The sequence below is a fragment of the Aquarana catesbeiana genome, linkage group LG06 (assembly GCF_042186555.1).
Source record: "Aquarana catesbeiana isolate 2022-GZ linkage group LG06, ASM4218655v1, whole genome shotgun sequence".
NCBI classification, from domain to species: Eukaryota; Metazoa; Chordata; class Amphibia; order Anura; family Ranidae; genus Aquarana; species Aquarana catesbeiana.
The window spans coordinates 295,464,821-295,492,488 of record NC_133329.1 but is presented as its reverse complement, the minus strand read 5'-3'; the positions used below and the strand labels follow the sequence as shown (position 1 = coordinate 295,492,488).

The 27,668-nt window shown below is 46.1% G+C and overlaps 1 protein-coding gene across 1 annotated transcript in view; it reads left to right on the top strand.

Moving 5' to 3' along the window:
- The first annotated feature begins 962 nt into the window (after positions 1 to 962).
- The window catches only part of PTTG1IP (PTTG1 interacting protein), a 51,555-nt gene continuing 24,849 nt past the window's right edge, over positions 963 to 27,668 (top strand). The window contains exons 1-2 of the mRNA XM_073633473.1: positions 963 to 1,120; positions 19,006 to 19,058. Coding sequence (XP_073489574.1) covers positions 1,051 to 1,120; positions 19,006 to 19,058 — 123 coding nt within the window. The 5' untranslated portion in view covers positions 963 to 1,050. The remainder of the gene's footprint in view (positions 1,121 to 19,005; positions 19,059 to 27,668) is intronic.

The following is a 27,668-nucleotide window of genomic DNA, read 5'->3' as shown; positions in this document are numbered from 1 at the left end:
ATTTGTTGTGCTGGGAAGGAGGATTGGGGGGAAGAGGATTTGTGCTGGGGGGGATTTGAAGAGAGGGAATTGGGGTGAGAGCTAAGGTCACTTCCTCCTGCGAGTGTCCCTTATTCTGAAGTTCAAAAGTTGGAAGGAATGCAGGTGCGGGGCTGGTGCAAGGTTTTTTGACACCCTAGGTGAAACCTAATTTTGCTGCCCCCCTCCCTTGGCTCCATCCCTGACTCCACCCCCTTTCTCCTGCCATGTATACCCCACCTTTTTAATGAAGCACCCATCAAATGCAGCCTCACAAGCACCCTTCAATGCAGCCTACCAGTGCCCATCAATGAATGTTTGCCTGCTTCTATTCATTTGTGAGTCGGGACACAGTCCTCCGCTGCCGCTGCACCTCTGACACTATGTGCTAACGGAGCTGCCTGCTGATGCTGAGACTTAGTTGCTTGCTGCAGAGAGAAGCGAGTTGGAAAAACCAGTGGCTAGGCGCCCTAGGCGGCTGCCTACTTTGCCTAATGGTAGCACCGACCCTGGGCCAATGGGGGGGGGGGGGGCACCAAAATTCACCTTCGCCTGTGTAGATGAAAATCCTTGCCTCGGCCCTAGATATCCAGCAGATTTTTCCCCATTGAGATCCGATGTGTTTTCAAAGTGTTCCTTTCACTTTCATTTTTTTTGCACTATATATATATATATAAAAAATGTTCAAAACCTAGCCAAATTATATGTAGCTAGGCTCTGACTGGTAAAACCGTGTATATACATAAATAACAATAAATAACCAGCCAATGGCTTATAAAATAATCTATATGACAACCTCGTATACATGAGAGCAGCCAGCCCCTCCAGTGACATGTCGGTGGACTCAGCGCTCACTTATCTCCCTCAGCCTCGCCCTACAACCAATCCTCTCTGTCTATAGGGCTCTGATTACGGGGGGCGGTGATAAAAGTTACAGTGGGAGGAGTCAATGGCCTCGTCACTAATAGGCGGGGCTGATGGGCGGTATCACGTGCTGTGCACTCTTGGTCAGGGTGAAGATCGCGGAGAAAGATGGACGGGGCTCGCTGTGTTTGTGTCTTGCTGTGTCTGCTGACTGCGGCCGCCGCCGCGGATGATACCGGTGAGTGTAACGGAGAATGAGGATCGCTGTGTACAAGGAGGGGGAAGGACTGTGCCACTTTGGTGCCCCAAAGGGGGGCACAAAACAAGTTCTGAGCTTCTTCTGTTTACTTCGTGATCGCTCCCCCGCCCCATTGCTCCGGTCACCCCTACACTGTGCACTTCCGTTACTTAGTCCCCTCTGATTACACTCCATGTTCCTGATCTATGTCCCCCCCCCCCCCTTATATCTGGTGGTCATACACTAGCAATTCAATTTGTGATTGATCTCCCTAATGATCACAAACAAGCGATGTGTTATTAATGGAAATACTGAACGATGAAATAGTACAATAGTGGGTCAAACAGATTTGTTAATCAATTCCAGCCCGAGATTGGTTTTTATTTATTTTTTTTTTTTTTCTTCACATTTTCCAGAAAATTTTTTTTTTGCTAGAAAATTATATAAAATCCCCCAACCAATATACTTTTACAGAAAGCAAAGTCCGTGGAGAATAAAATGTGTGTCACTTTAATTTTATTTATGGTGCACAATATTTGCACAGCGGCTCATGAAATGCTAATCTTCTGTGGAAAAAAATATACACCATTCATGAATGGATAGATGTACATCCACTGTGATAGCTCAGACAGTCCTTTTTTATGGCAGTTTATTTGGCCCCTAATCTCTCGCCTGTCCTCCAAAGTAACCGATCTCAGTAATGGCTTGTAAACCAAGATTGGAAGTGACAAAATCCTCATTGCTTTTGGTTTCCTACACCATGGGGATGATCGGGGAACAGACGTTCATCCTTCTCTATGATCAGCTGGTTCTAGCCACCCAAGTGGAATGGAAGAACCGTGACACGGTGGAGTGGGGCGTCCCCTTTGGTTCCTTGTAAAAGTGATCAGACCGCCGCTGTATACTCTTTCAAAAAAGAGCATCGCTGGCCAAAAAAGACCCCAGGATCATGTCTGCAGCTGCACCCATGATCCTGGTATAACCACTTCAACCTAAGGCCCTACAGGTACGTTCGAAGTGTGTGACGTGGTTAAAGTGGTAGTAAACAGCACTTTTTGATTTGTACCTACATTTAGAGTGCTGTGACCGTGACTGTGCGCATAAATGGGAGTGAGGTTATCACGGCCGGCCATTGAAAAGTCCAGAGAGTGGAAGACTGGGTGAAGGTGGAAGTACCAACAGTGGCTAGAGAGCGCTTCTGGGGGGCTTCATTTAAGCCAGGGGTCTCCAGACTTTCTAAACAAAGGGCCAGTTTACTGTCCTTCAGACTCTCCGGGGGCCAGAATGTGGCTAGTGTGAGTAGGAAATGCATTGGCGTCAATGGGAGTTTACAATGCTTTATCATTGATATTAGTTGGAGGAATATTGCCAATTGTTGGTATCAGGGGAAGGATTAGTGCCCTTTCATTGGTGTTGGTGGGAGGAATAGTGCTTCATTGTTGTCAGTCTGTGGAATAGTTCCTTGTATTAGGAGGAACAGTGCAAATCGTTTATCAGGGGAGGGCATAGTGTCCCATCATTGGTGTTGAAAGAATGGTGCCCAAGGGTCGGATAAAGGCATGGAAAGGGCCGCATCTGCCACCTGGACCACAGTTTGGAGATCACTGATTTAGGTCCTTCACATTGGGGTGACTTGCCATGCAATTTGACAGGTCAAATCGCATGACAAGTCGCACCCTATTGTCAGCAATGGTACTGTTTAAATCATTGCGACGCTGACTTTGCGGTGCCGCATCGTGTTTAAAAAGTAGTTCCTGCACTACTTTTTTGCTGCTTTCGGGTACGACTTGCATGGACCTCTGTGCATGACGTTGCACAGATATGTTCAAAGTCGCAACTGTAGTCACACTGACATGCGGCTTTGAAATCGTGCAATTTCAAAGTCACATTCTATGTGAATGAGAGCTTAAGGTTAGTCTGTCATAATGTGCTAGTATGTGCAGCGTATTAGGGCTTAAACTTCCCAGGCTCCCCCTTCTTCCTGAGCAGAGCAGGACAGCTTGCAGTTCTGTGACCAACTCTTGATGGATGGACTTGGGTAAGCAAAAGTATAGGGACACAAGTGTGTTTACATTAACTTGCTGATTGACTTGCATGGGGCTTCCATTCAGGTCCACTTGAAATGCTGACCAGGAAATCACAAAAGACCTCTGAGGACAGCAACACGTTTTGGTGGTCTCCACAGTGAAGCATAGGAGACACAATAGGTACAATGAGAAGTATTTAGAGTTGAGGTGGGTGTAAAGCTGTGTACAGGGTTTCCTTTTTTTTTTTTTTCCTTTTTAGCGGGTTAATTGAAGAGAACCGGAGATCTCTGCATGTATGCAAGGGATGTGGATGCCGGGATCTCTCCTCCTGAGACTTTGTATTCTGGTAGGTGCACACTACCCCAGCCAGAATGCACTGAATAGCTCTTGCAGCCTGTCATTAGACCAGTTTATGTTAGCTGTACATGCTGACCAAAACTTGGCCGTTTCCTGCTGAACCAGCTATTTGGCCCGTGTGTACTGGGGATTGATGCAGATTGTTTCTTGCTGTGCCTTGACTGAGGTATGTGGCCTTCCTGACTTTCTTTTTTCTTGTGGTAAATTAAGGAAGTAAAGCATTGTTCCTCAGTATGCAAAATAATTCTGTATAGGTTTGAATAGATTGGACTTGGTTGCATTGTTTTGAAGCACCATAGCTGAAGGGCCGAGTTTTCCTACCCCTGCATTGAATGGTAAAACGTTACCTGCTAAGTTATTGAAAATTTAATTTTTAATAGGTTCACCTTTTAAAAAAACTTGTACGAGAATACCCTAATTTCCTTCACGCTCCGGTCAATTCACTGATTTTGTCCCGGAAGCCCTACAGAAAGAAGGGGAAGAGCTGAGATATCAAATCCCCCAGACCAGCACACCACCTGTGTGGGCACTACTCATCACCCACAGATAGAAGTACAGTGGAGATGGGGAGTGTGTAGGGGTATAAACCCCCAGCTCACATGTGAACAAGCACTTGTTTTACATCTGTGTGACTGCGGGTAGGGCTGCCCATTCATTAAAATTTGGCTGCCCTTCCTGCAGAAACATGGGGGGGGACCCCATTCCAACTTTTCACCCCCCCCCTTTTTTTTTTATTTTTTTAATCGCAACACACCAAAAATGCCCAGTGTTTGTCATTGTATGGGGAATCATTTAAGACCCTTTTCACTCTGAGGTGGTTTTCAGGTGTTTTAGCGCTAGAAATGGTGCCTAAACACCGCCTCCTATTCATTTCAGTGTGACTTTTCACACTGGGGCGGTGCGCTTGCAGGATGTTGGAAAATGTCCTGTAAGCAGCATCTTGGGGGCGGTTTGGGAGCGCTGTATACAGCGCCCCCAAAAAGTCCTGACCTTGAAATGACTGGGCAGCTATTCGAAAGCGGCGCAACACGGGTGCTTTTAACACCTTCGGCCGCTAGTCGGGGGTTAAAAGCGCCCCGCTAGCGGGCAAAAGGCGCTGCTAAAACACGGTGTTCTAAGAATTAATGGCACCCCTGTGCATCTGCTAAAAAGCTGCACATTTGTCTGCATGTCAGAAACGCAGGCAATTTTATGCGCTTTCCGAGACACACATGCACCAATACTTAGAGTGGGGTGCCTCAAGACCGGGAATACTTTTGAAGGGCGCCTTGAATCCCCAGCCCCCTCAATACACACAGCTGCCCCCACAGGTTTTTTTTTACCTCCTTCAGCTGTGGCCTTCTGCTTTGTCTGTAGCCCGGCTGGTAAAAATCAATGCTCTGCTGCTCATGTCTGCACATTTAACATCCTGCAGGACACGACAGTCGTACGACACTGGATCCGACTTTGCCCGACAATACCAGGCACTTTGTGGGGTTCCCTCTCCAGGAGCATACCAGGCCCTTTGGTTTGGTAGGGATTTTAAGGGCAATCCATACCAGACCATTATCCGAGCACGAGCCCGGCAGGTCAGGAAAGGGGACGAGTGAGCAGCCCCCCTCCTGAACCATACCAGGCCACATGCCCTTATGTTGATGAAGACTGCATCTTCCTGACAACCCTGGCCGGTGGTTGTTGGGGGTCTGCTGGTGGGGGGCTTATCGCAACCTGGAAGCCCCTTTTAAAAAGCGGGGGCCAGATCCGTCCCCCCCCCCCCCCCCACCCTATGTGAATGAGTATGGGGTTTTTTTGTTTTTTGCGTTTTTTATTAAAGCAGCTCCGGCATCTCTTCTGATTTCTGCTCTTCTCCCTCTTCTGGCGATGTCTTCTCCCTCTGCCAGTTCTTCTCCGCTGATGTCTTCTATCCCTCTCCGATTCTTCTCCTCTGTCCGCTATCTTCTGCCGGGCCTCCTCTGTCCGCTATCTTCTCCCTCTGTTTTTCCTCCAATGTTGACTCGATGCGTTCTCCTGCTCCAATGCTGGGGCTGGGGGGGGGTGGTGGTGAGGCGCGCTTGCTTGTCCCCTCCCCCTTTCCTTACCTGTTAGACTGCGTGCTCGGATAAGGGTATGGGTTTTGGGGGGGCATGCTGTCCTTTTTATGGTGTGGGGGGTTCCCCTTAAAATCCATACCAGACCAAAGGGCATGGTATGCTCTTGGAGGATGGACCCCATGCCATGTGGTGTGTGTGTGTGTGTGTGTGTGTGTGTGTGTGTGTGTGTTTTTTTTGTTTTTTTTTCTCTAAATTGGCGTAGTTATTCCCTTCAAGATCCTCAGAGCACAAGTCACATGCCAAAGTTGGATCAGTTAAGATGATGATCCAGGCTGAAAAGTCAGACCAAAGTAGTGCAGGAACTTTTTTCAAATTCGGACCGACTTGTATCAGACCAGTTAAGACGGCTCGCATAGGAAAACATTGAGCTTCTAATGTCGGAGCGTTTGTTGTACAAGTGTGAATTGGGTGTACTCGCTGTATTTGCAGAATCCACATCCCATTCCAATTCTTTGGGGTGTTATTGGGCTAAACCTTTTTCTGACACTTGTTGCTTACAAGTTAAAATCAGTATTTTGTTTTTGCTATAAAATTACTATATCTATATGTACCTAAATTTTTTTTTTTTTTTTTTTTTTTTTTTCCCTTGAGACCCTAGAGAATAAAATGGCGGTTGTTGCAATATTTTGTCACTGTATTTGTGCAGAGGTCTTTCAAACGCAATTTTTTATTTTTTTGTTTTTTGGAAAAAATACTTTTAATGAATTAAAAAATAAACAGTAAAGTTAGCCCAATTTTTAAAAATTTTTTTGTATAATGTAAAAGATGTTACGCCATGGGAATCGTGATTCTCATTTAATACAGAATCGTGCAGCTCTACTATCAATATATGTGGCTCTCATAAATGTATATGCCCCAGGAAGTCTGTGTGCTGCATATGAAGTTGAATTGCTCTCCTTTAAAAGCTACATACAGGAAAGAAGTGTGAATTACTAAACAGGTTAATCTCTCTGGGAAGTTGGTATAACTCTTACCATGTGATTCTGAATTGCTTGTTTGCTGCTTTGTCTCTGGAGTCATTTATTATTCCCAGACAGAGTAGTTATGTTGGAAATACTTGGTGCCTGAGCAAAACAAACAAAGGATTGTTATTCTGTGCTCTGATTTACAAGCTGTTTAAATTTCTGACCTTAACCTGTTTGTTTGAGATAGATGGCTCAGGAGCAAAGTGTGCCACTTGTAGTCCCTCCCATACAAATGCTTCAGTCTCATGTCATTCTTACATAATAAATCCTCACACTGAGCGTGTCATCGGTCAGATATGAGCAATTAGTGTTGTCAGAAGTATGTTTATTACCACTTGTATGTAACTCTTACATGCTATGCTGCACTAGTAATTATACTGTATATTCTGTAATAAAAGGCACCTGGAGAACTTGTCGGCTCACAAAACGGTGACACAATAGTTATCTAATATCAAAGGTTCAGCCTTTTAGTTAAATGAGCTTTGTTTTATGTAAAAGCTTCTGCTTCATGCATATCAATAGGATTAGAGAATGCACTGGCATCACAGTAATCGGAGAACCTGTCAGGCTGCAATTATGCAAGTCATATTCGATCACCTGTTTTAAAGGTGTAAGCCCTGAGGCATTCATCCTCAGCAGGGCCAGCCCAGGACATTGTGCTGCCTTGGCCCAAGAATGAAATGCTTCTTGGGCCAAAAAAAAAAATCATGCCCACCAAAAGGCCCCCACATTCTTTTCAATCTTAGTTTATTTCAATATAAGGGTAGAACAGAGAGTACTTTACAGTATAATATTGTATAAATTATCTACAAAACAATAAGGGAACCCTTCACTATATACGCACATAAAAATATAAGCTTTAGTATACAGCTTCTAAAGAAATGCTATATTATCATATTGTATGTAGAGGATTTTAATGTAAAAATAGAATAACGTGTGGGTGAACCATCCTATATCTCCCTTTGTGATTTTGCGTGTTTGTGTTATCTGGAGGTTCCTCCTAATCAGGCTGGAATGCCGTAGGGATCATTCAATCACTTATTATAAATATTCATGTTATTGAGCAATTCTGGGTATATGATCTATGTTTATATATTTGAGTGACTGGTTCAGTACATAAAGAAAAGGAAACAGAGAGAGAGAGAGAGAGAGAGAGAGAGGGGTAAGAATGATAGCATGTAGATAAGGGGTGACAACAGAAGTGGGAAGCACCCCAGCATGGCTAATCGGTGGGTAGAGATGGGGCATCCCTGACCCATATGGGGAAGTCATCGGAATAACGAAACATTGACCATGAGGTCCAGGTGATGGAGAACTGTTCCTCCCTTCCTGCACCAGCAGGCGCTCCAGATCTCTTATCCGATCCACTTCAACAGCCCAATCACCCAAGGAAGGCACATCCATTGTTCTCCAATGTCTGGGGATTACTGTCCTGACTGCGGCCAAGAAGTGGCGCAGTATGTCTTTTTTAATCAGCTTGAGTGGGCCCGGAAGCATAGATAGTAGGGCTATCTCTTGTGGGCTTAATTGAGGTCGCCATCAGCCTGCTGTATAGATCAAAGACCTTTTGCCAAAGTTTCCGAATTGGAGGGCATGTCCACCAGATGTGGAGCATTGTCCCACTAGAGGACAGGCATCTCCAACAAGTACCTGATAGAGAAGGGTTAAACCGTTGAATAGTCACCGGGCATCTGTACCACCTTGTCAATAGCTTAAACCCTTTTTCTTGGGTCTTAGTTGCCAAAGAGATCCTATGCGTTAAGATAAAGCTTTTTTGCCAATCAGTAGGGGAGATGGAATGCTGTAGATCTGTTTCCCATTTTGGCGTGTACGTTGGATAGTCAGGGTTAGATATGTTCAATAGAAGGGAATATAACAGTGATACTACATGTGTTGGCGGGTCTGGTTGTAAGAGCAGCTCGTCAAAGTCTGTCGGGTCATCCAGGATTTCTGAAATGGGGGAGAAAGTACGTATATATGACATTAATTGACTCCTTTATAGCCACATGGTTAGGGGCCCCGGACCCTTCTGGGGGGGTATGTCTGGTCTCAGAGATAGGTCAGCGTGTAATACCTGTGCTAAACGTCGATGACTATCCCTATTCCAGGGTCCAAATTTCTCCTTATCCTGCGCCGGAGGGAAAGCTGGAGTCCCAAAGAGAGGAGTCATTGGACCTCGAGGTTTAGATAATTTACTCGTTAATAGCAGTCGGTCCCATATCTGAAGAGTCTGACGAGTAAGGGCAATAGAGAGGGTACTATCCTTCCGCCGAGCCGTAGGTATCCACGGCAGGGCGCAAAGATCAGCCCCATTGAGATGTTTCTCCAATTGAACCCAGAGCTTGGAGGAAGTGTGGTGAAACCAATCCACAATACGTGTGAGTTCCGCTGCCTTATGGTAGAAAGAGGCATCCGGGACCCCCGCTCCCCCCCCCCCCCCCCCAGGCCTTCGGAAGAATCATTGTGTCATACTTTATCCTGGGGCGGTTTCCTTGCCATATGAATTTAGAAAAAATCTGACGAAGCCTTTTGAAAAACGGGGTGGAGATGTGGATAGGAATGGTTTGGAAAAGATAAAGGAATCGAGGGAGGACATCCATCTTTAAAACATTCACCCTTCCCAACCAAGAGAGCTGTTTAGATGCGTATGTGGTCAGATCCGCTTGTGTTCTAAGAAGTAGAGGGGTAAAGTTGCTGGTGAATAGTTGGGATATGAATTCCTAAATAACGAATAGATGTGGAGTTTGTCTTAAAAGGGAAGGTAGACGCGAGCTGTTGGAGAGCTGCTTCTGGGAGTGAAATATTGAGTATTTCTGACTTACTATGATTAACTTTAAAATTACTAACATCTCCATATCTCTGAAACTCCTGCATAATGGAGGGTAAGGAGACTTGCGGTTGGGTCACAAATATGAGCAGGTCATCTGCAAATAAGGCAAGCTTAGTATGTATGGGGCCTATACTAACACCGTGGACAGCCGGGTTGTTTCTAAGGGCAATGGCTAGGTGTTCCATAACAAGAACATAGCGAATGGGAGACAAGGGGCACCCCTGTCGCGTTCCATTGCGAATAGTGAATTTTGGCGCTAGAGATCCGTTTAGTCTAATCCTAGCGGAGGGAGAGGTATAGAGGGACATTATTCTGGAGAGCATGTTTTGGCCTAGACCCAGTTGTTGCAGTGATAGGCGAAGAAATTGCCAGTCGACGCGGTCGAAGGCCTTTTCCGCGTCTACCGTGAGAAAACCTAATGGGACATTGTGGGGTCGAGCATAGTCCGCAATGAGAAGAGTTTTCAGGGTGTTATCGCGTGCCTCTCGTCCACTCAAAAAGCCCACTTGATCTAAGTGTATTAATCGGGGTAACAACGGTTGTAGTCTATTTGCTAGCACCTTCGCATACACTTTCAAATCTACCCCTATCAGCGAAATGGGTCGGTAATTAAATAAATAAAGTCAGGTCTTTGTTGGGTTTTGGGATGAGGGTGATATGTGCCTCTAGAGTTTGCGGCGGAAATACTGATCGCTCAGAGATTGAGTTAAACACTTTTGTTAAAAAGGGAGTGAGAAGGGGAGCAAATTGTTTATAAAATTTCGGGGTGAAGCCATCAGGGCCCGGACTTTTGCCAGATGGGGTAGTTGCAATGGGGCGGGCTACCTCGTCTTCCGATATCGGAGCTTCAAGGTCCTCTATTGTTTCGTCGTCTAGAGTAGGCAATGCATTTTGTGCGATATAGGAGGCTTGTGCGTCCGCTCTAGTGTAGGGGGGCTCAGTGGGGCTTGTTGAAGGTATGTTATAGAGGGATTGATAGAAGTCCCGGAAAACTTGTCCCATCTCAGAAGGTGACGAGACAGTTTTCCCAGAATTGTCCTTTATGTGGGGTATAAAGGTGTTAGGTTGTTTGGTATGTAGGGTGCGAGCTAATGATCTACCACATTTATCCCGGAATTTGTATTGGTGAAAAGCTAGTTTGTTTGCAAAGGTACGGGCAGAAGCCTCATATAATTCCCTAAGCTGAGAGCGAGCGGAAGAAACCTCCGCAAGCACCTCCACAGTCGGGGAGCGTTTATGGGTAGTCTCTAGTGTCCTGAGTTTGTGTACCGCCGTGGCTATCGCAGCCGAGCGGTCTTTTTTCATGCGGGCACCCATTTGGATAAAACTACCCCGTAAAACCGCTTTTTAATGCCTCCCATTGAATGGGTGGTAAGGTGTCATCAGAGGCGTGGTCTGTAAAAAAAAGTTTGAAATAGTCTCCGCTATCCGAGTATCGAACCCTGGGTCAGTCAGAAGCGAGTCATTTAACCACCATGTCCATTCTTTTATTGGGGTAGAGGGGACTGTAAGTGTCAGAAATACAGGGGAGTGGTCAGACCATACCATAGGGTCTATTTCACAATTTGGGGACCAGTCTAGGCAGCCGTGGTCGACTAAGAAATAATCTAAACGACTGTATGATCGGTGAACATTAGAAAAGTGTGTGTAGTTTCGTGATTCTGGGTACAGTATCCGCCATATGTCTACAAGATGCATATTGTAGATGGCACGTTTTTTAGGGCCCGTATTCTAGGAAAGGATATGGAGGAACGGGATGTCGATGAATCCAGAAGTGGATCCAGGGGAATATTGAAGTCGTCCCCCCCCCCCCTAGTATGAGCTTACCCTCTGCAAAACCCGCCAAGATCTTTAAATACTGCAAGGCCGATGGGACCTGGTGTGTGTTCGGTAAGTATAGATTAGCTATTGTAAATTTAGTCCTCCACAGAGAGATTTTCACAAAAACGTATCTGACCTGTGGGTCTGCCATATGATCGAGCAATTCAATAGGGAGTGTTTTATGAAACGCAATGGATACTCCCTTAGATTTTTGTGCTGGATTGGTACTGTGGATCCATCTATTAAAGTATCTACTGGAGCAGGAAGGGGTGGATTCAGAATGGAAGTGGGTCTCCTGCAACAAAAGCACGTTGACTCGTCTTTTGTGCATCTGATATAGTATTTGCCCACGTTTCGAGGCGATGTTTAGCCCGTTTACATTGTATGAGCAAAGTTTCAGTTGGGGGCATATGGTCACCGTGTGAGCCATGTTGGAGTGCTAGAAGTCGTGTAGGAGAGAAGGATATAAAAGGAAAGTACGTAGAGCAGTTCGGGGTAGGGTGGGGAGAAGGGGTGGAATACGGTATTGGGAGAAAAAGAAGAGAAAAGGAAAAGAAAGGGAAGTGAGGAAAGAGAAGGTTATGAGGATAATGGAAGAAGTAAGGTGTAAATGAAAGGACACCTAAAGTGTCCAGTAAACTAATGTGTTTGCTAACGCAAAACACTGCGTGAGATATCGCGCTTTAGGCACAAACCGTGCCTGTCCTACTGTGGGGGGAAGGTCGAAATGGGTGAACCTGAGCCGTGATCCCGACAGCGGATCAGGCATGTAAATAGTGTATGTGGCACACGAAATATGGAAAACGTATGTGAAGCATAAGGCAGCTTAACGAGAACAGATGAGAACAATCAACTAAATAGTAGTTAACCTGGGGTTATATAGAAAATAAATTGCAATTACATTGGCTCCCACTTGTAGAGAAATCATTTAGTCAAAATTATAGTATGCGCATAAGGGGAGCGGAGGATCCACCCGAGGAGGCACCCTGCGTGGCGCCTTTTAAACTTACATTCTCCTAAGGTGGAGATTAAGACCGGAGGCCGAACCCCCACTCCTGCCACACACCCCCACCGCACCCCACAGAGGAAGGGGGTGAGAGGGAACAATCTGACACAAAGCAGAACTTTTTATAAAAAAACGTTGGTGTATTGTAGCAGTACCTGACACCCTTCATAGTGAGAGTCCCAAGGTGACCATAGGCTATGTTCTCTCCCGAGCCCCAGCCATATAATAAATTGGCAAAGAGCAGGAAAAGAGCCAACAGGTCCGACCCCTGTTTTCACTACGTCTTTTACCAAGTTTTCCGGGAGTCTTGGGCTTTAGGGTAGAAAAGTATAGCTCAAAAATGGGGGTAACTTTTCAAAACAACCCCAGCTGTCCGTCTCCTACCAACCTCTGGTTTAATCTTCTAAAGAGGTAGGTAGAGGTCGACCGATATGGGTTTTTCTCTGGCCAATGCCAAAGCCGATATTTAGAAATCGCGGTGGCCGATGGCCGATATATGATGCCGATATATTAGGCCGATTTTTTTTATTTTTTTTTTTTTTTTTTTCCCCTTCATCTCATAAAATCTAACAGTTAGACCCCTTTCACACTGGGGTGTTTTTCAGGCGCTTTTGGGCTAAAAATAGCGCCTGTAAAACAGCTTCCCTGCAGTCTGTGTGAAAGCTCGAGTGCTTTCACACTGAGGCGATGCGCTGGCAGGATGTTAAAAAAAGTCCTGCAAGCAGCATCTTTGGAGCGGTGTATACCGCTGCTCCACCACTCCTGCCCATTGAAATGAATGCGCACCGATGCCGAAGCGCCTGCAAAGCGTTTCGGCAGCAGCGCTTCAGGGGCGCATTTAACCCCTTCTTCGGCCGCTAGCTGGGTTGTAAGCGCCCCGCTAGCAGCTGAATAGCGCCGCTAAAATGACGGTAAAGCGCCGCTAAAATTAACAGCGTTTTACCGTCAACGCATGCCCGCTCCAGTGTGAAAGCAGCCTTAAGTGATACAGAAAATTTTTTATATTTAAACATTTATTGAACAAAACAAACCTCCAATCAGTTCACTTGTATGTAGAATTTAGATTAAAAAAAACAACTATATCTTAAATATTAAATACACAAAAACAGGTAATCAAAACTTTTGGACGAAAAAAATGGGCTAACTTTACTGCTTTTTTTTTTTTTTTTTTTTTTTTTTTTTTTTTTTTTTTATTTCATTAGTGTATTTTTAAAAAAAAAAAATTGCGTTTGAAAGACCGCTGAGCAAATACCGTGTGACATAAAATATTGCAACAACCGCTATTTTATTCCCTAGGGTCTCTGCTAAAAAAATATATATAATGTTTGGGGGTTTCAAGTGATTTTCTAGCAGAAAATGCAGGATTTTTACTTGTAAGCAACAAGTGTCAGAAAAGATTTAGTCTTTAAATGGTTAAACTGAAAACTTCTCCACGGAGTTCAGTCTATTGATAAAAGAACCTGAAAGAGATACAATGTATCTTCTTATCAGACTTGGCAGGCTGCCCAGGGGGGGAGAGAAGAAAACTTCAGACAACTTGCAATTGACTTCTATTACAGAAGTCATTTGCAAGTCCCACTGAATCGGCACAATCGGCTGATGCCGATTAAGTAAAAAAAGCCAAATATCGGTCGACCTCTAGAGGTAGGTCGTCTCATCCCTGGGTCAGAAGAGATTGACCTAGACCTAGGTCGTCTGCGGCGCTGTGGGAGTGGACTAAGTCCCAACTGTAGATGGCCCCCATTGACGCCTGTCACAAAGATTGTCACAGAGAGATCATGTTCTATGGTCTCTCCCAAACCCCAGCCAAGTAGCAAAGAGATGGGAGAGAGCCAGTAGTTCCGAGTCCTGTTCTTGCATAAACTCTTACCATACCCACCGGAATTTAGAGGGGAAAGTCAGTCAAAATATCAAAGAACATATCATGCCGCTCAGAGTGCAGCAAGACTACCGGGATCTCTCGGTTAGGCCAGATGCAAAGTAAGACGGATCAAGACAGCATTTTCCATTGAGTTTCCATATCAAACTTCTGGAGAGGTAGGTCTTATCTCGGGACCAGAAGAGATTGATCTAGACCTAGGACATCTACGGCGTTGCGGGAGTGGGCCAAGTCCCATCTGTCGTGATCGATCTTCAGGAGGATCTAACCAATTCAAAATATCTACCGGTTCCTGCTCAATAAAAAGGAAAAAGTCAGGTAGTTGATCTGGATCCGAGAGCGTGAACCTGCTGTCTCCTCTGGTCACCTTGATGCTGAAGGGGTGTCCCCATGTGTAGGAAGCCCCCGCTTGTCGTATAAGGTCAAGCAAAGGGCGCACCACTCGTCGCATATACAGCGTATTGCGGGATAAGTCAGGGTACAGGTGAATAGAGGCTCCAAAGAAAGCCACAGAACCCATGTTCCATGCCTTTCGCATGATCTCCTCCTTTAAGGTGTAGTAGTGGACCCAACAAAGAATATCTCGGGGGCGACCATCTCGTGCCCCCCCCCGGCCCTCCCACCCTGTGAACACGGTCCAGTTCAATTGGTGATGCTGCCTCTCTTCCCAACACTTTATTGAGGATGGTTATGACAGTGGGTTTCAGCTCTGTTCCAGATTTTGCCTCAGGTATGCCTTGCAGTCTGTTATTTCTGCGACTGCGATTTTCGCAGTCTTCTATGCGGAGTTGCTGCTGGCGTAGGCGACGGAGGTGCGTCGCGGATGAGGATTCTAGTGCTGTTATACGTGCCTCATGGTCATCCTGAGCAGTGGTTAACACTGACACCGCTTCCTCATTAGCTGTGACTTTTTGTCACAGAGCATTTAGCTCCGCATGTAAGGAATCTTCCATTTTGCTAGCCCATGATTCGAAATCCATTCTGAAGGCAGAGAGGAGGGCTGTAACTTCTGTTCTGGTGGGCTCTCCTTGCAAGGGAAGTGTGCCTGTCTGAGATGCCCCAGTGTGCGTGTCAGGTGTTGTGACTGATCTCACAGAGGAGGCTGACGGCTCTCCCCTGGGATCCTGGAATCTCTCATTGTTGTGTTCTACCGTGCAGATTGCTGCAGAAGCGGTAGGGGGAGGCTTGGTCTTCCCTGCAGTACGGCCAGGCGCCATCTTGTCTTTAGGGGTCCGAGGATCAGTCGGTGCCGTTCTAAGCAGATATCTCTGTATGGTGCCTTGTTGCGGGTCAGTGAACTCTGTGGAGTGTGAGCTGCCGCCATGTAAGTCTCGGGTGTGCTGCGCTACGAAAATAGCCTGTTGCTGTCGGGATGGCACGGGGCTCAGGGATGTGTGTTCTTAGCCATCCATGTTCTGTCACCCTCTATCAGTACCCAGCTTCCATGAGGGTAGTAAGGGGGGGACTGGTGGGGCAAGTCAGGAGCCCAGATGCCCCGATAGTGGTAGAAGAGGGGTAGCAAGAGGACCCAATTATGGCGCTGGGAGAGCGGTGCCGCTACAATAAAATAAAGTACCTGGTCCTGGAGGCTCCATCTGGATTGGTAGGCCGCAAGATGGCGGCAGCCGCAGGCCTCCCGGATCGGCCTCTGTGGTGCCTCCCACGTCTGCCCCCTCACTATGCAGCACCCTCCCAGGGATTTCTGGTGTCTGTGTGGCAATTCACTGTCTCTCCGCCCAGGGATCGTGGTACCTTTTCCTGGAGGCTCCGTTCAGACTTGTAGGCCGCAAGATGGCGGCGGCCGCGGGCCTCCCGGAGCGGCCCCCGTGGCTCCTCCGACGTCCGCGGCCTACAAGTCTGAACGGAGCCTCCAGGACCAGGTACCCCTCACACTGCTGCACCCTCCCTGGGATGTCCGGTTTCCTGGTATGGCGATTTGCTGCCCCTCCGCCCGGGAGTTGCGGAACCGGGGATGTAGGAGGCACAGTAGGCCTCAAGATGGCGACGGGCTCCTGAGCAGTGGTAGGCCCATTTCCGGGCCTGAAAACCCCCAATCGTCCTGCTGCTTTCTGCTATTCCTGCTGGGAACAATGCCAGTGATGTCTGGGGATGACTAGGGGAGATTTAGAGATTTCCCTGCCGCTGAATTCCACTGGATGGCTGTGGATAGAGTCGGTCTTTGTGGAGCTCCCCTGGAGCACGTCTTTCTCCAACAGTCGGCCACGCCCCCCCGCCCCCACATTCATTATTTTCTATCATGACTAAAATTAAATTTAGCAGAAAATCATATTAAAAATGCCATAAAGCTATTCCCTATTTTGTAGACGCTATAACTTTTTGCGCAAACCAATCAATATACGCTTTTTTATTTTATTTTATTTTTTTTAACCAAAAATATGTAGCAGAATACATATTGGCCTAAATTGATGACTTTTTTTTTTTTGGGGCTATTTATTATAGCAAAAAGTAAAAAATATATTTTTTTTTCTTTAAATTGTCTTTGTTTATAGCGCAAAAAATAAAAACCGCAGAGGTGATCAAATACCACCAAAAGAAAGCTCTATTTGTGGGGGGAAAAAAGACATCAATTTGTGTTTGGGTACAGTGTCGTATGACTGCACAGTTATCAGTTAAATTAGCAGTGCCTTATCACAAAAATGGCCTGGTCATTAAGGGGGCAAATCTTCCAGGGCTGAAGTGGTTAATCAGGGCTGGGCAAGGCAAGTGCCCCTCAAGCTCTCATGTTAATACAACTTGTGATGTGTGACAGTGTACTTGCAGTATTCGGACTCCTACAGACAATGCTGCTATGGGGAACTCACTGGTGGCAGAATGGACAGGATGAGGGTCAATGCCGAGCCTCCAGAACAAGGACAGAGCGACAGGCAGGCTGCAACACCTCAAGCAGCGGCAGATGGACTGTGGACAGCTCCTCAGCTCACTCGGGCACAGGCAGCTCTCCACAGATGTGCTCCCTTCCCTCAGGCTCTTCCACTCTGAAGAAGGTGGAAGAGGTGGGTGGAGGCGGAGCTAATTAACTAGGCATGGAGGCTGAGCACTCTGAATGCTAGGGCGGCCACGATTTCTGTCATCACTGGTTGCTAGACGCTGGGCGGCAGGCAATTGTAGCAACCAGTGCAGCGCACAACCGACCAGGATAGGTCCTGCTGATTGATCCAACCTTCTGACAGGTAGGGTATGGCTGGGCGGCTACTAAGGTACGGGCAGAGGCATAGCTTGAAGCTTGTGAGCCCTGGTGCAAGCATTGACCTGGGCCCTCCCAACCGCCGCTTCCACTGCGCACCAAGTAACTCCCAACTCTTGCCAAGATATTCCAGGTAGCTAAATAGTTATTTCAGATCTTTATTTACATGGTGAGAAAGTAATTCAAATGATTTTGGAGAAATTGTCCACATTTTATCATACCTCTCCAATTCTTTTGAATACCCTGAAACAGGTGTAGGCACCCTTTTGAAAGGTGGTAAAACTACCTGAACAATATGAAAGATCAAAGAACACCGAGGTTCAAATGTCACTGCAAAAATGTAAACTTGGCCTATCTGAACAGAGGATGGTGCTGGTCAGGGCAAAGGACGATGTCGGTCGTTTTTAATTTATTTATTAGCTTGGTTTTGGTTTGAGGTCTAAACAGACCCCCAATGTCTCACTTATGAGACAGAAGATTGATGCCTGTCATCAACTTCCTTCTCTAAGTGAACACAGGGGTCCCTCTACTACCTATAAAAGATCCAGCATGTCCAGGACTCACCCCTCCCCTATGCTAGCTCCTGTCACTCCCCCACATAGGATGTTCCCAGTACAGAGGGATTCAGGAGAAGTCTCAGTCTCCCTCCCTGTGTACAAGACCAACCAGCCCTGTGTCCCGCACTGCAGAATATTCTAAAATTCCTGCTTCCGCTCCCCCCTGCTCCACTCTTACAAGTCCCACTTCTTCGGCTCCAGCTAGAGAGCGTGTTTATCCCCCAGCGGGCCCTGCCATGACTGAGGACATGTGGTGGGAGGGGTGCTTGTAAGCAAAGAGGGAGTTGAAGATACACCGGCGGCTGCTGACTTAGATGGAGAGATGAGGGGGTGGGACCAACTCAGGCGCACAAACACAGACGCATTGACATCGGATCTAATGTGAGAGCCGCAGGGGCCTGGTTGCTATGGCGACCCCACGGCTGCACCCATTCACGCTACACATATGGGCATGGATACAACTTGTCACTGCCGGCTGCTGCCCCTCTTAAAATGTAATGCAATTAATCGATTATGAAAATGGTAATCGATTAATTACATAATTGATTAGTTGTTTCAGCGCTAATGTGCACAATGTATTTCCAGCTTTATTCCAGGTAACAATTAGTAAAACCAGGCTCAGGATTACCACTACACAGGCTACACCTTTTTGAAGCTAAACTTGGGGCACCTTCCCCCTAATGATCTTTTAGGGACAGGGCTAGGTTTATTCCAATTAATCCAGACACCGTTGATCTTTTTCTGCCTACTCCAGTTGTGATGGTTGGTCCACTGAAGTGTTGTGGTTTTTTTTTTTTTTTTTTTTTTTTTTTTTTTTTCCTGTCCTCTCCCTGTGAGTGACTTTATTACTCCTGCACTGTAATCCATGCAGGGTTGGTGACCGTGCTTGGATCTGATATGTAGGCCAGAAACTGAAACGCTTCTGGTGGCACCCCTGATCTTTTCTGAGGTGTCTGCTTCACTCCTGTTTTTCACTTTTTTTTTTTTTTTTTCTTTTACAGTTTTGCCTTTTAAGATGTAATTCCCTTTTTGTAAGATTTTTCTGTGCCCATTTCTTGAGATCAACCTTGTCTGTTTAGGTGCATATTGTAGCTATTGTATAATAAGCTTTTCTTGTTGTCCTAACTTGATTATATTTCTTTTTTCAGCATGCTCCCTGATGTCCAACACAACTTGTGAAACTTGTTTGAAGAATGTTAAGGTAAGGGCAATGCAGTGCCATCTGGCTGGAACAGCATATGGATAGTTACTTAGAGTTGTCAGCTCTTTAGTCAACTATTTTATAAAACCTGCGTCTCCCTACTGCAGTCAGTAGAGCATACTACAGTGTTGTGTGTTTTTTTTTTTTTTTTTTTTTTTTTTTTTTTTCCTTGCACCCCCTGTAGGTTTATCTTCTCCTGGCAGGTAGGTCTGTTATGTTTACACTTGTGATTGACCGCTGTCCAGGAAAAAAGTGGCAGTTTGGGAAACCATATTACACTGGTTAGGTGCTTGCTTTATTTATTTAGTAAGGATTAAAGCAGAGTTCCACCGAAAAATCTAACTTCCGCTTTTTGGATCCCCCCCGTCACATTTGGCACCTTTCAGGGGGGAGCAGATACCTGTTTAATTCAGGTATTCGCTCCCACTTCCAAGCATAGATCACCACAGGCTCCACGGTGATCTACGTCGTGTCTGGCCCCTCCTCCGCCCCCTTACCGAAGATGGCGGCGCCTCCACTCAAGAGCCGAGGGACAGATCAGCTTCGCGGCCGCCCGGAACAGGTAAAGTCAGCTGTAGTGTATCTATATCTGTAGCTGCTGACTTAAAAAAAAAAAAAAAAAAAAAATTGGCAGAACTCCACTTAAAGTAGATTTAAAGTCTCCAGCAATACACTCCTATATTCCAGTAATGTGACTGTTGTATCCCTAGGTGGTCACTTGGCATCTTCTCCCCAGTCTTTTTCCAGGTGATGGGTCTTAGGCCCTTTATTTAGCTAGTGGCATGTATGCAAGGCAGTCATTCATCCCGGCACAATGGTACCTTGCCAGGAATCTATGTTGAACTATAGATATGGTAGATATGTCTCTATTTGTTATGCTTTAAGGCTGGGTTCACACTGCTGTATGGAGCTGCACACAGCAGGGGTCCAGTGAGTCCCTGTTCACCGTTTCCGGTCCAATTTTTGGCTGAATTTGACCTGAAACGGGCCAGGAGACGCACAGGACTCCTGTGCAATCTGCGCCGCAGCAGTTCCAGAGCTGTGTGAACCGGCTTAATTGAGAGTCGGTGACCTGACATGCCAATTGAATACAGGGACACCCACATCCAATTCACAATAGTGTGAACCCAACCTGAGCTCCAGCTTTACTTGCACTTTAGCTAGTTTGCCTGAGCCAGGTGTGCTGGGAGATGTGTATAAACAAAAAAAAAATAAAATGGCCTCAGCTACATACGGTATACGGCATTTGGTCTAGCTGTGGGGCACAAACATCCCATTCCACACCTGAAACCAAACATTTGGGCCAAGCGGTGCTCATCCACTTAAAGGAAGCTTTTGTACTTTCTGAATGAATACAAGGCTTTCTTCTGACAGGCAGAGGGATGGGCGGATGACATCATGACCTCTGGCTCAGCCAATCAGAGGAAGCTTGTATTCATTCTGAGAATACAAAGCTGCCTATGAATGGCTGAGCACCACTTGGCTTGACTGTTTTTGTTTCGGGTGTGTTTGCACCCTACAGCTAGGACCAGCTCTGTATACCGTGTGGGGCTGAGGCTACATACAGTTTATACAGCTCTCCCAGCGGGTGGCGCACCTGTTAGTGACGAAAGTAATTTGTTTGGGGTGTGGAGTGGAATGTTTATGCCCCACAGCTCTAATACAGCACTTTATACTGTATGTAGCAGATTATATGCTCTGGGCAGGTATACCTGTTCGTCTAGGAAATGGCTCATTTGGGCCATCTTGGCCCAAACACTCTAGTCCAAGTCCTTCTGCCTTCCCCACAGAATAGCAACTCCGCCGTGCTAGTTCACATCAGAATGAACAGTGTTGTTGCCCTATTACCAAAGATGGAAAAATAATGGGGGTTTTTTGGCAGGATCAACGGTTTTTTTTTTGACAAATTCAAGTAGTTCCTCTCTAACTATTGTGACATTCGTGAGGAAAGTGGAGGTAAAAAAAGTGCTGGATTAAATTGTGTTGGATATGTAGTATTGTTAGAGAAGATCCTTAAACCTTGTACACGCGATCAGAAAATCATATGAAAATTACAGATTTCGGCTCGATTGTATGATAATCTGATCGTTGGTACAGAGCTTTCGAGAGCTGATCAGGACAGTTCATCTGAAATTATTTGATTTCCGTGCAATTTTTGTTTAATCAGTACAGTTGTCGTTTTGAAAATGCAATACAAATACATTACAACACATAGAGATAGAGAAGAAAAGCAGGACTTTGCGTGAGGCAAGTTGGTGGAAGTGTCAACTGGATAGTATATGCTGAAGTGAGGTATCTGGGGTAGGTCCTATACATAGTTATGTCCACAAAAAGTAAACAGGTAGTAATAGTATAAAGGTTTAATTACATAGGTTCTGGCACCAAATACAGTCATTAATAAAAACATCCTAAGCAACATTTCGGCATATTATAGACAATATATTGAAAGGCATAACACAGACACTGGTTGTATAGTTACAGGAAAAAATACATTGTATACTAAATGGGTATGTGCATCAATGGTTATTAACTCAACGCGTTTCTTGGCTTATAACCAATCATCAGGAGTCCGATGCAATGTCAGCTGCATTAAAACAATGGAACATGTATTAATATATGAACAGATATATAGGAGAAAGATGCAAAAGAATTCAAATTTGCATTCCTACTCACGAACAGTGTCTTGATCTGTGATAACCTGAATCCTATAGCGCAGCATTGGTCTGGGTCTCCAAAGTCTCCCCCGGGGTTGAGTCAGAAAAATACTGATTTAATTCAGGGCTAAAGTTTATGTTTTTGTTCCCTTTAGTCAGGTAAATACTGATTCAATTCAGGGCTAAAGTTTTTTGTTTTTGGTTCTGTTTCTCTTTAGTCATACTTACACTGATTCAATTCAGGGCTAAAGTTTTTACATTTCACACTCTTTTGCATAGTGATTAATTCAGTGCAAAAGTTAGTGTGTATTCTGTTACTGTCCTTGCTGAATATTGATCCTATTTATAGTAACTTATGTTTTCCCCTGCTCTCCCTTCTCTACTTCTTTGGTTTTCTTTTCCTTTCTCTTCCTTCGTTTTGCCTCCTTTATTCTTTTACCGATATTCTCTCATACAAGTGGCTCATACACCCTTATTCCACTACTTCCTAAGCACAGTTGGTACTGGGGTCGATCAGGTCCATTTCCCGGGGTTGCGATGCGCCCAGTTCTCGACCTGTCACTCGTCTCGTCACGTGACGAGGGCGGGCCTTGGCGCATCGGCGTCATGTTTCCACGCCCCGCATGCGGCCCCGTGCGCCGCCGCTTTGCGGGAGTCTAATGGTACACCACCCCTGGGCCTTTGCGCTGCGGGGATGGGAGGCGGCCGCAATTGTGTTTAGGCTGTCTGTCCCTCCCCGTTGCGTAATCACGCCCGCACATGACGTTGGCGGGTGCACGCCCTCGGCCCCCGGCATATAACGGTGACCTCGGCCGGGTGCATGTAGGTCTCGCTACGGATGTGGGGCAATTGGCCTGGCCCGGCTCTTTCACCACACAGGTAACTTGTTGTACACTTTTACTATGGTCTACTGGCCTCCTAGCTGCACACACTCTCTCTCTCTCTCCTTCACTCTTACTACATACTTCAATTTCTCTTTCTTGTCCTTTCTGGCTCCGGTCACACGTATATCCATTCACTTTTTGGTTTCCCACTATGGTGTCACCCATTATATTTCACGTTTGGTCCCATGTTCACACACCCATTCTATTTTCTTCACAGCCATCTCAGGGCATGTTGGCCTGGTTGTTTGTCCCTGCCTGGCAGCCCCTATGGCTACCTTGGTCACTTTGGTGGCTGTTGCCGATGGTTTCCTGGGGCGAGCTTTCTGCCTCAACCCCGGGGGAGACTTTGGAGACCCAGACCAATGCTGCGCTATAGGATTCAGGTTATCACAGATCAAGACACTGTTCGTGAGTAGGAATGCAAATTTGAATTCTTTTGCATCTTTCTCCTATATATCTGTTCATATATTAATACATGTTCCATTGTTTTAATGCAGCTGACATTGCATCGGACTCCTGATGATTGGTTATAAGCCAAGAAACGCGTTGAGTTAACTATTGATGCACATACCCATTTAGTATACAATGTATTTTTTCCTGTAACTATACAACCAGTGTCTGTGTTATGCCTTTCAATATATTGTCTATAATATGCCGAAATGTTGCTTAGGATGTTTTTATTAATGACTGTATTTGGTGCCAGAACCTATGTAATTAAACCTTTATACTATTACTACCTGTTTACTTTTTGTGGACATAACTATGTATAGGACCTACCCCAGATACCTCACTTCAGCATATACTATCCAGTTGACACTTCCACCAACTTGCCTCACGCAAAGTCCTGCTTTTCTTCTCTATCTCAATTTGCTACCTAATTGGGATGGAGGCATGTTGGTGCATTTCTTTACAATTCTGTGGACAGGTCACACCCCCATTTTTTGACACATTACAACACATGACATCACTTCTGAGAGAGAGAACATCTATATCTCTCTCAGAAGTGATGTCATGTGTTGTAATGTATTTGTATTGCATTTTCGAAACGACAACTGATAATAAATAAAAATATATATATATATATATATATAACGACCATTCGTCCGATGTTCTCATCGTGTGTACCAGGCATTAAACCCTCTGCAACACAATCATGTGAATATTACTGACACGTACATGTGTGAATGTGTCACAAGTTGCACTACAGCAAGACCTTTTTCTGATGAGTATCTAATGCATTTTATAAGCAGCCTAGTGTGACAACCATGGCTCCTTCCATAGATAGTGGAGTGAGCATAAGAAGGAAGTGTTAGTCACAAAATAACTAAGGTGGAGAATCTGAAAAAGAGAGCCAACACAGCCACCATGTGAGAACTGGTAAGCTGTAATGTATTTTCAGGTTTAGATATGCTTTAACATACAGGTGCATCTCAAAAAATTTGAATATTCTCAAAAGTTTATTTCCCAAGGCGTCTTTCAGGACAGCACCTGAGAGATAGCGACTCCACCCACCGGAAACAGGAAACACCTTCTTCCTCCAAACTTTAAAGGGAGGCGCCTCCCTACCATAGTTTTTGTGTTTCCTCCGGCCCGGAGGGAACATCTTTTTGAAGGGGAGTCAAGGTCTCTCAGATGCTCCTGGGAGACAGGGCTTCCTTTTCTTTTTTTCCTCCTTTAGGAGACCCGCTGTCCTCCCGGCCTACCCAAGCCTTTGCAGCGGTAGCAATCGGGCTCCTCTTCCCCTCCTGGTGCTCGGTGAGAGCCGTAGACCCGGTGATCCGCGCGGTCGTAGGAGCGGCGGTGCGCGTGCGCCGCCGCCATGTTTTTTGGCCGGCAGGCGCGGCGGAAGTGACAAGGCGGGTCACTGGGTCAGCAGAAGCGTCATTTCCGGCGTGGATGCAAGGGGGGAGGAGGGAGGACAGGAACTGGCGCCTACTTCCGCTTCCGGTCCGGTGCAGATGCACTATGGGAGTCCGGAAGCGGCATATGAAGCCACAAGTGAGGAGCTGCATACCAGAGATGGAGGACTCAGCGTCTGCAGCGGTGGGGACAGGCACAGGCGCCAGTAAAGCTCAGGTAGGAGCAGCAGTTTAAGTCTGCCTTTCTTCCTTTTCCTGGGTTTGGTCTATTTTCTTTTTTCTTACCCCCTAGTGGCAAGGGGCCTGTCTGGGCACTAGAGGCTGACTGGTTTCTTCTTAGTGCACCTGTGGGTGATTCTTGTGTAGCTGAGACCGGGTCTCACTAAAAGGTCCCCTGGTTTTTTTCCCTTTTTTGTTTTTTCTCTCACAGGCTAAAAGCTCTGACCCAAAAAAGAGATGTCCTTCTTGCAGGGCCAAAATGGGAGAAAATTGGAAAAAAGTCTTATGCAGTACATGCATCACTTCTTTAGTTAAGGAGGAATCAGCTTCGGTTTGTGATGATCTGGTTGCCTCTGTAAAGAAGGAACTATACGCCACGATTCAGACTTTTCGTGACTCTTTAGTTAATCCAGCTGCTAGTCAGCCATCCACTTCTGAGGCTTCCCAGGGTTCTAGTTCTTTCCCCATGGTAGAAGCTTTACCTGAAGGCCCCTCTATCAGGGAAGAGCAGTCCCCTACTCCTTCCATTAAAGATTCGGAGGAGGAGGGTGAGGAAGCGGAGGTGGCTCCTTCCAAATTTAAGCTTTCCCTAGAGGAGGTAGACGGACTCCTTAAGGCTGTCCATGTTACACTTGGCTTAAGTGAGGAAAAGGAGTTATCTCTTCATGACCGCATGTATGCAGGGTTAAATGAGCCTAAGGGGCGAACATTTCCGGTTCATTCGGTCATTTCTGACGCCATTACTAAAGAATGGCAAGATCCAGAGAAAAAGCCCTTTTTTTCCAGAGCCCACAAAAGGCGCTTCCCTTTTGAGGAGGACCCTTCTGCGGTGTGGAATAAGGTGCCCAGGTTGGATGCGGCCTTTTCACAGGTCTCAAGATCCACAGACCTGTCTTTTGAAGACATGGGTGTTCTAAGGGATCCAATGGACAAACCCATGGATCTTTTGCTCAAGAGATCATGGCAATCAATCATGAGCAATTTAAAACCAGCAATGGCCACAACCTGTGTAGCCAGGAATCTGGAATACTGGGTGAACCAACTTAGATCTCATATAGTGGCAGATTCCCCCAAGCAGGAGATCTTAGATTCCTTTCCTACCCTGATTTCTGCGGTTGCTTATATTGCTGATGCTTCGGCTGACGCTATCAAAATGTCAGCTAGGTCTGCAGCTTTAGCAAATGCTGCGAGAATAGCTTTATGGCTAAAAACCTGGCCAGGTGATATAGCTTCAAAGAGTAAACTTTGTGGTATTCCCTTTTCAGGTGACCTTCTTCTTTTTTGGCCCTGATCTAGATAATAACCTAGACAGAACTGCCGATAAGAAGAAGTCCTTTCCGGTCAAAAAGAAAAAGCAGACCCCAAAACGTCTTTTTCGAAAAAAAACTCAACAGCAACAGCAGGAAAATAAGTTTCAGGGCAGGAGAAAAAATTGGTCCGCGCAAAAGGCGAAGGGCAAAGGCGGAATTCTCTTCCGTCCTCCTTCACAGGCCGAAAACTCACAATGACTCATCTCTGCGGGTCGGCGGAAGATTACGAGAGTTTCTTCCGCAGTGGTCAGTGATAACTACAAATCAGTTTATTCTGACCACTCTCTCGCAGGGTTATACTCTCGAGTTTTCCAGAAGCCCCCCAAGAAGGTTTCTGGTAACAGAGGAACTGATGCAACAGGGTGTAGTAATCCCAGTGCCACCAGAGGAATGGCACGAGGGCTTCTATTCACATGTCTTCCTGGTAAAAAGACCAACCGGAAGATTTCGTTTAATTCTAAATTTAAAGCCACTAAACAGAGCCATCAAATACAGAAGTTTCAAGATGGACTCAATTTTCACCGCCAGAAATCTTCTGACTCCAGGTTGTTTCATGGCGTCAGTGGATCTAAAGGATGCATACCTGCATATTCCAATCTCGTCCCAGAGGTTTCTCAGGTTGGCGGTAAGGTTGGAAGGCAGAATTCAGCATCTGCAATTCAGAGCCCTACCCTTCGGGCCATCATCCGCACCCCGAATTTTTACCAAAGTAATGGCAGAGGCCCTAGCTCCGCTGCGTCTTCAGGGAATCGCAGTAATTCCTTACTTAGACGATCTGCTATTTTTCGCCCCCTCAAGAGAGGAATTGAGGAGCAATTTAAGCAGAGCATGCAGCCATCTGGAGTCTCTCTAGGTTGGATCCTAAATCTCCAAAAATCTTCCCTGGAACCATCTCAGGAGATTCGGTTTCTAGGGTATATAATAAATTCGGTAAGCCAAAAAATGTTTCTTCCTTCAGAGAAAAAAGGAAAAATCCAGGATACAGTGTCTTTTTTTGCAGACCAACCAGCAGCTGACGGTAAGATTGGTCATGTCAGCCCTGGGTGTTCTGACTTCGTCAATGCCAGCTGTTCAGTGGGCAAGACTACACTTCAGACATCTGCAGGCTTTTCTTCTGAGATCTTGGGATCACAATTTGGAATCCCTAGACTCAGAGGTAAGAGTTCCAACCCAAGTGAAGAGGTCACTATGGTGGTGGAAAAGGCAGGATATCCTATCGGAGGGGTTAGTCTGGGCCTTTCCAATCGAAAAAAGGCTGACAACCGATGCCAGTTCCTGGGGTTGGGGAGCCCACCTAGAAAAGGGTTTCACTCAGGGAAACTGGTCCAGGAAAGAGGCGACCAAGTCCTCAAACTGGAGAGAGCTCAAGGCGATCGACTTGGCTCTGAAGTCATTTGCTCAGGGGCTTCGGGCCCAGCATGTTCAAATACTAACAGACAATGCCACGGCCGTGGCTTACATAAACAGGCAGGGAGGTACAAGGAGCAAATCGCTGCAAGTACTAGCCATGAGCATTCTCCGTTGGGCAGAAGGACACTTGCTGTCTTTATCAGCAGTCCATCTAAAGGGATCCCTGAACGGGGTAGCGGATTTCCTGAGCAGAAACCCCATTCGGGAAGCAGAATGGTCGCTGAACCCAGAGGTTTTCGCCATGATTGTCGAGAAGTGGGGGCTGCCAGAGGTG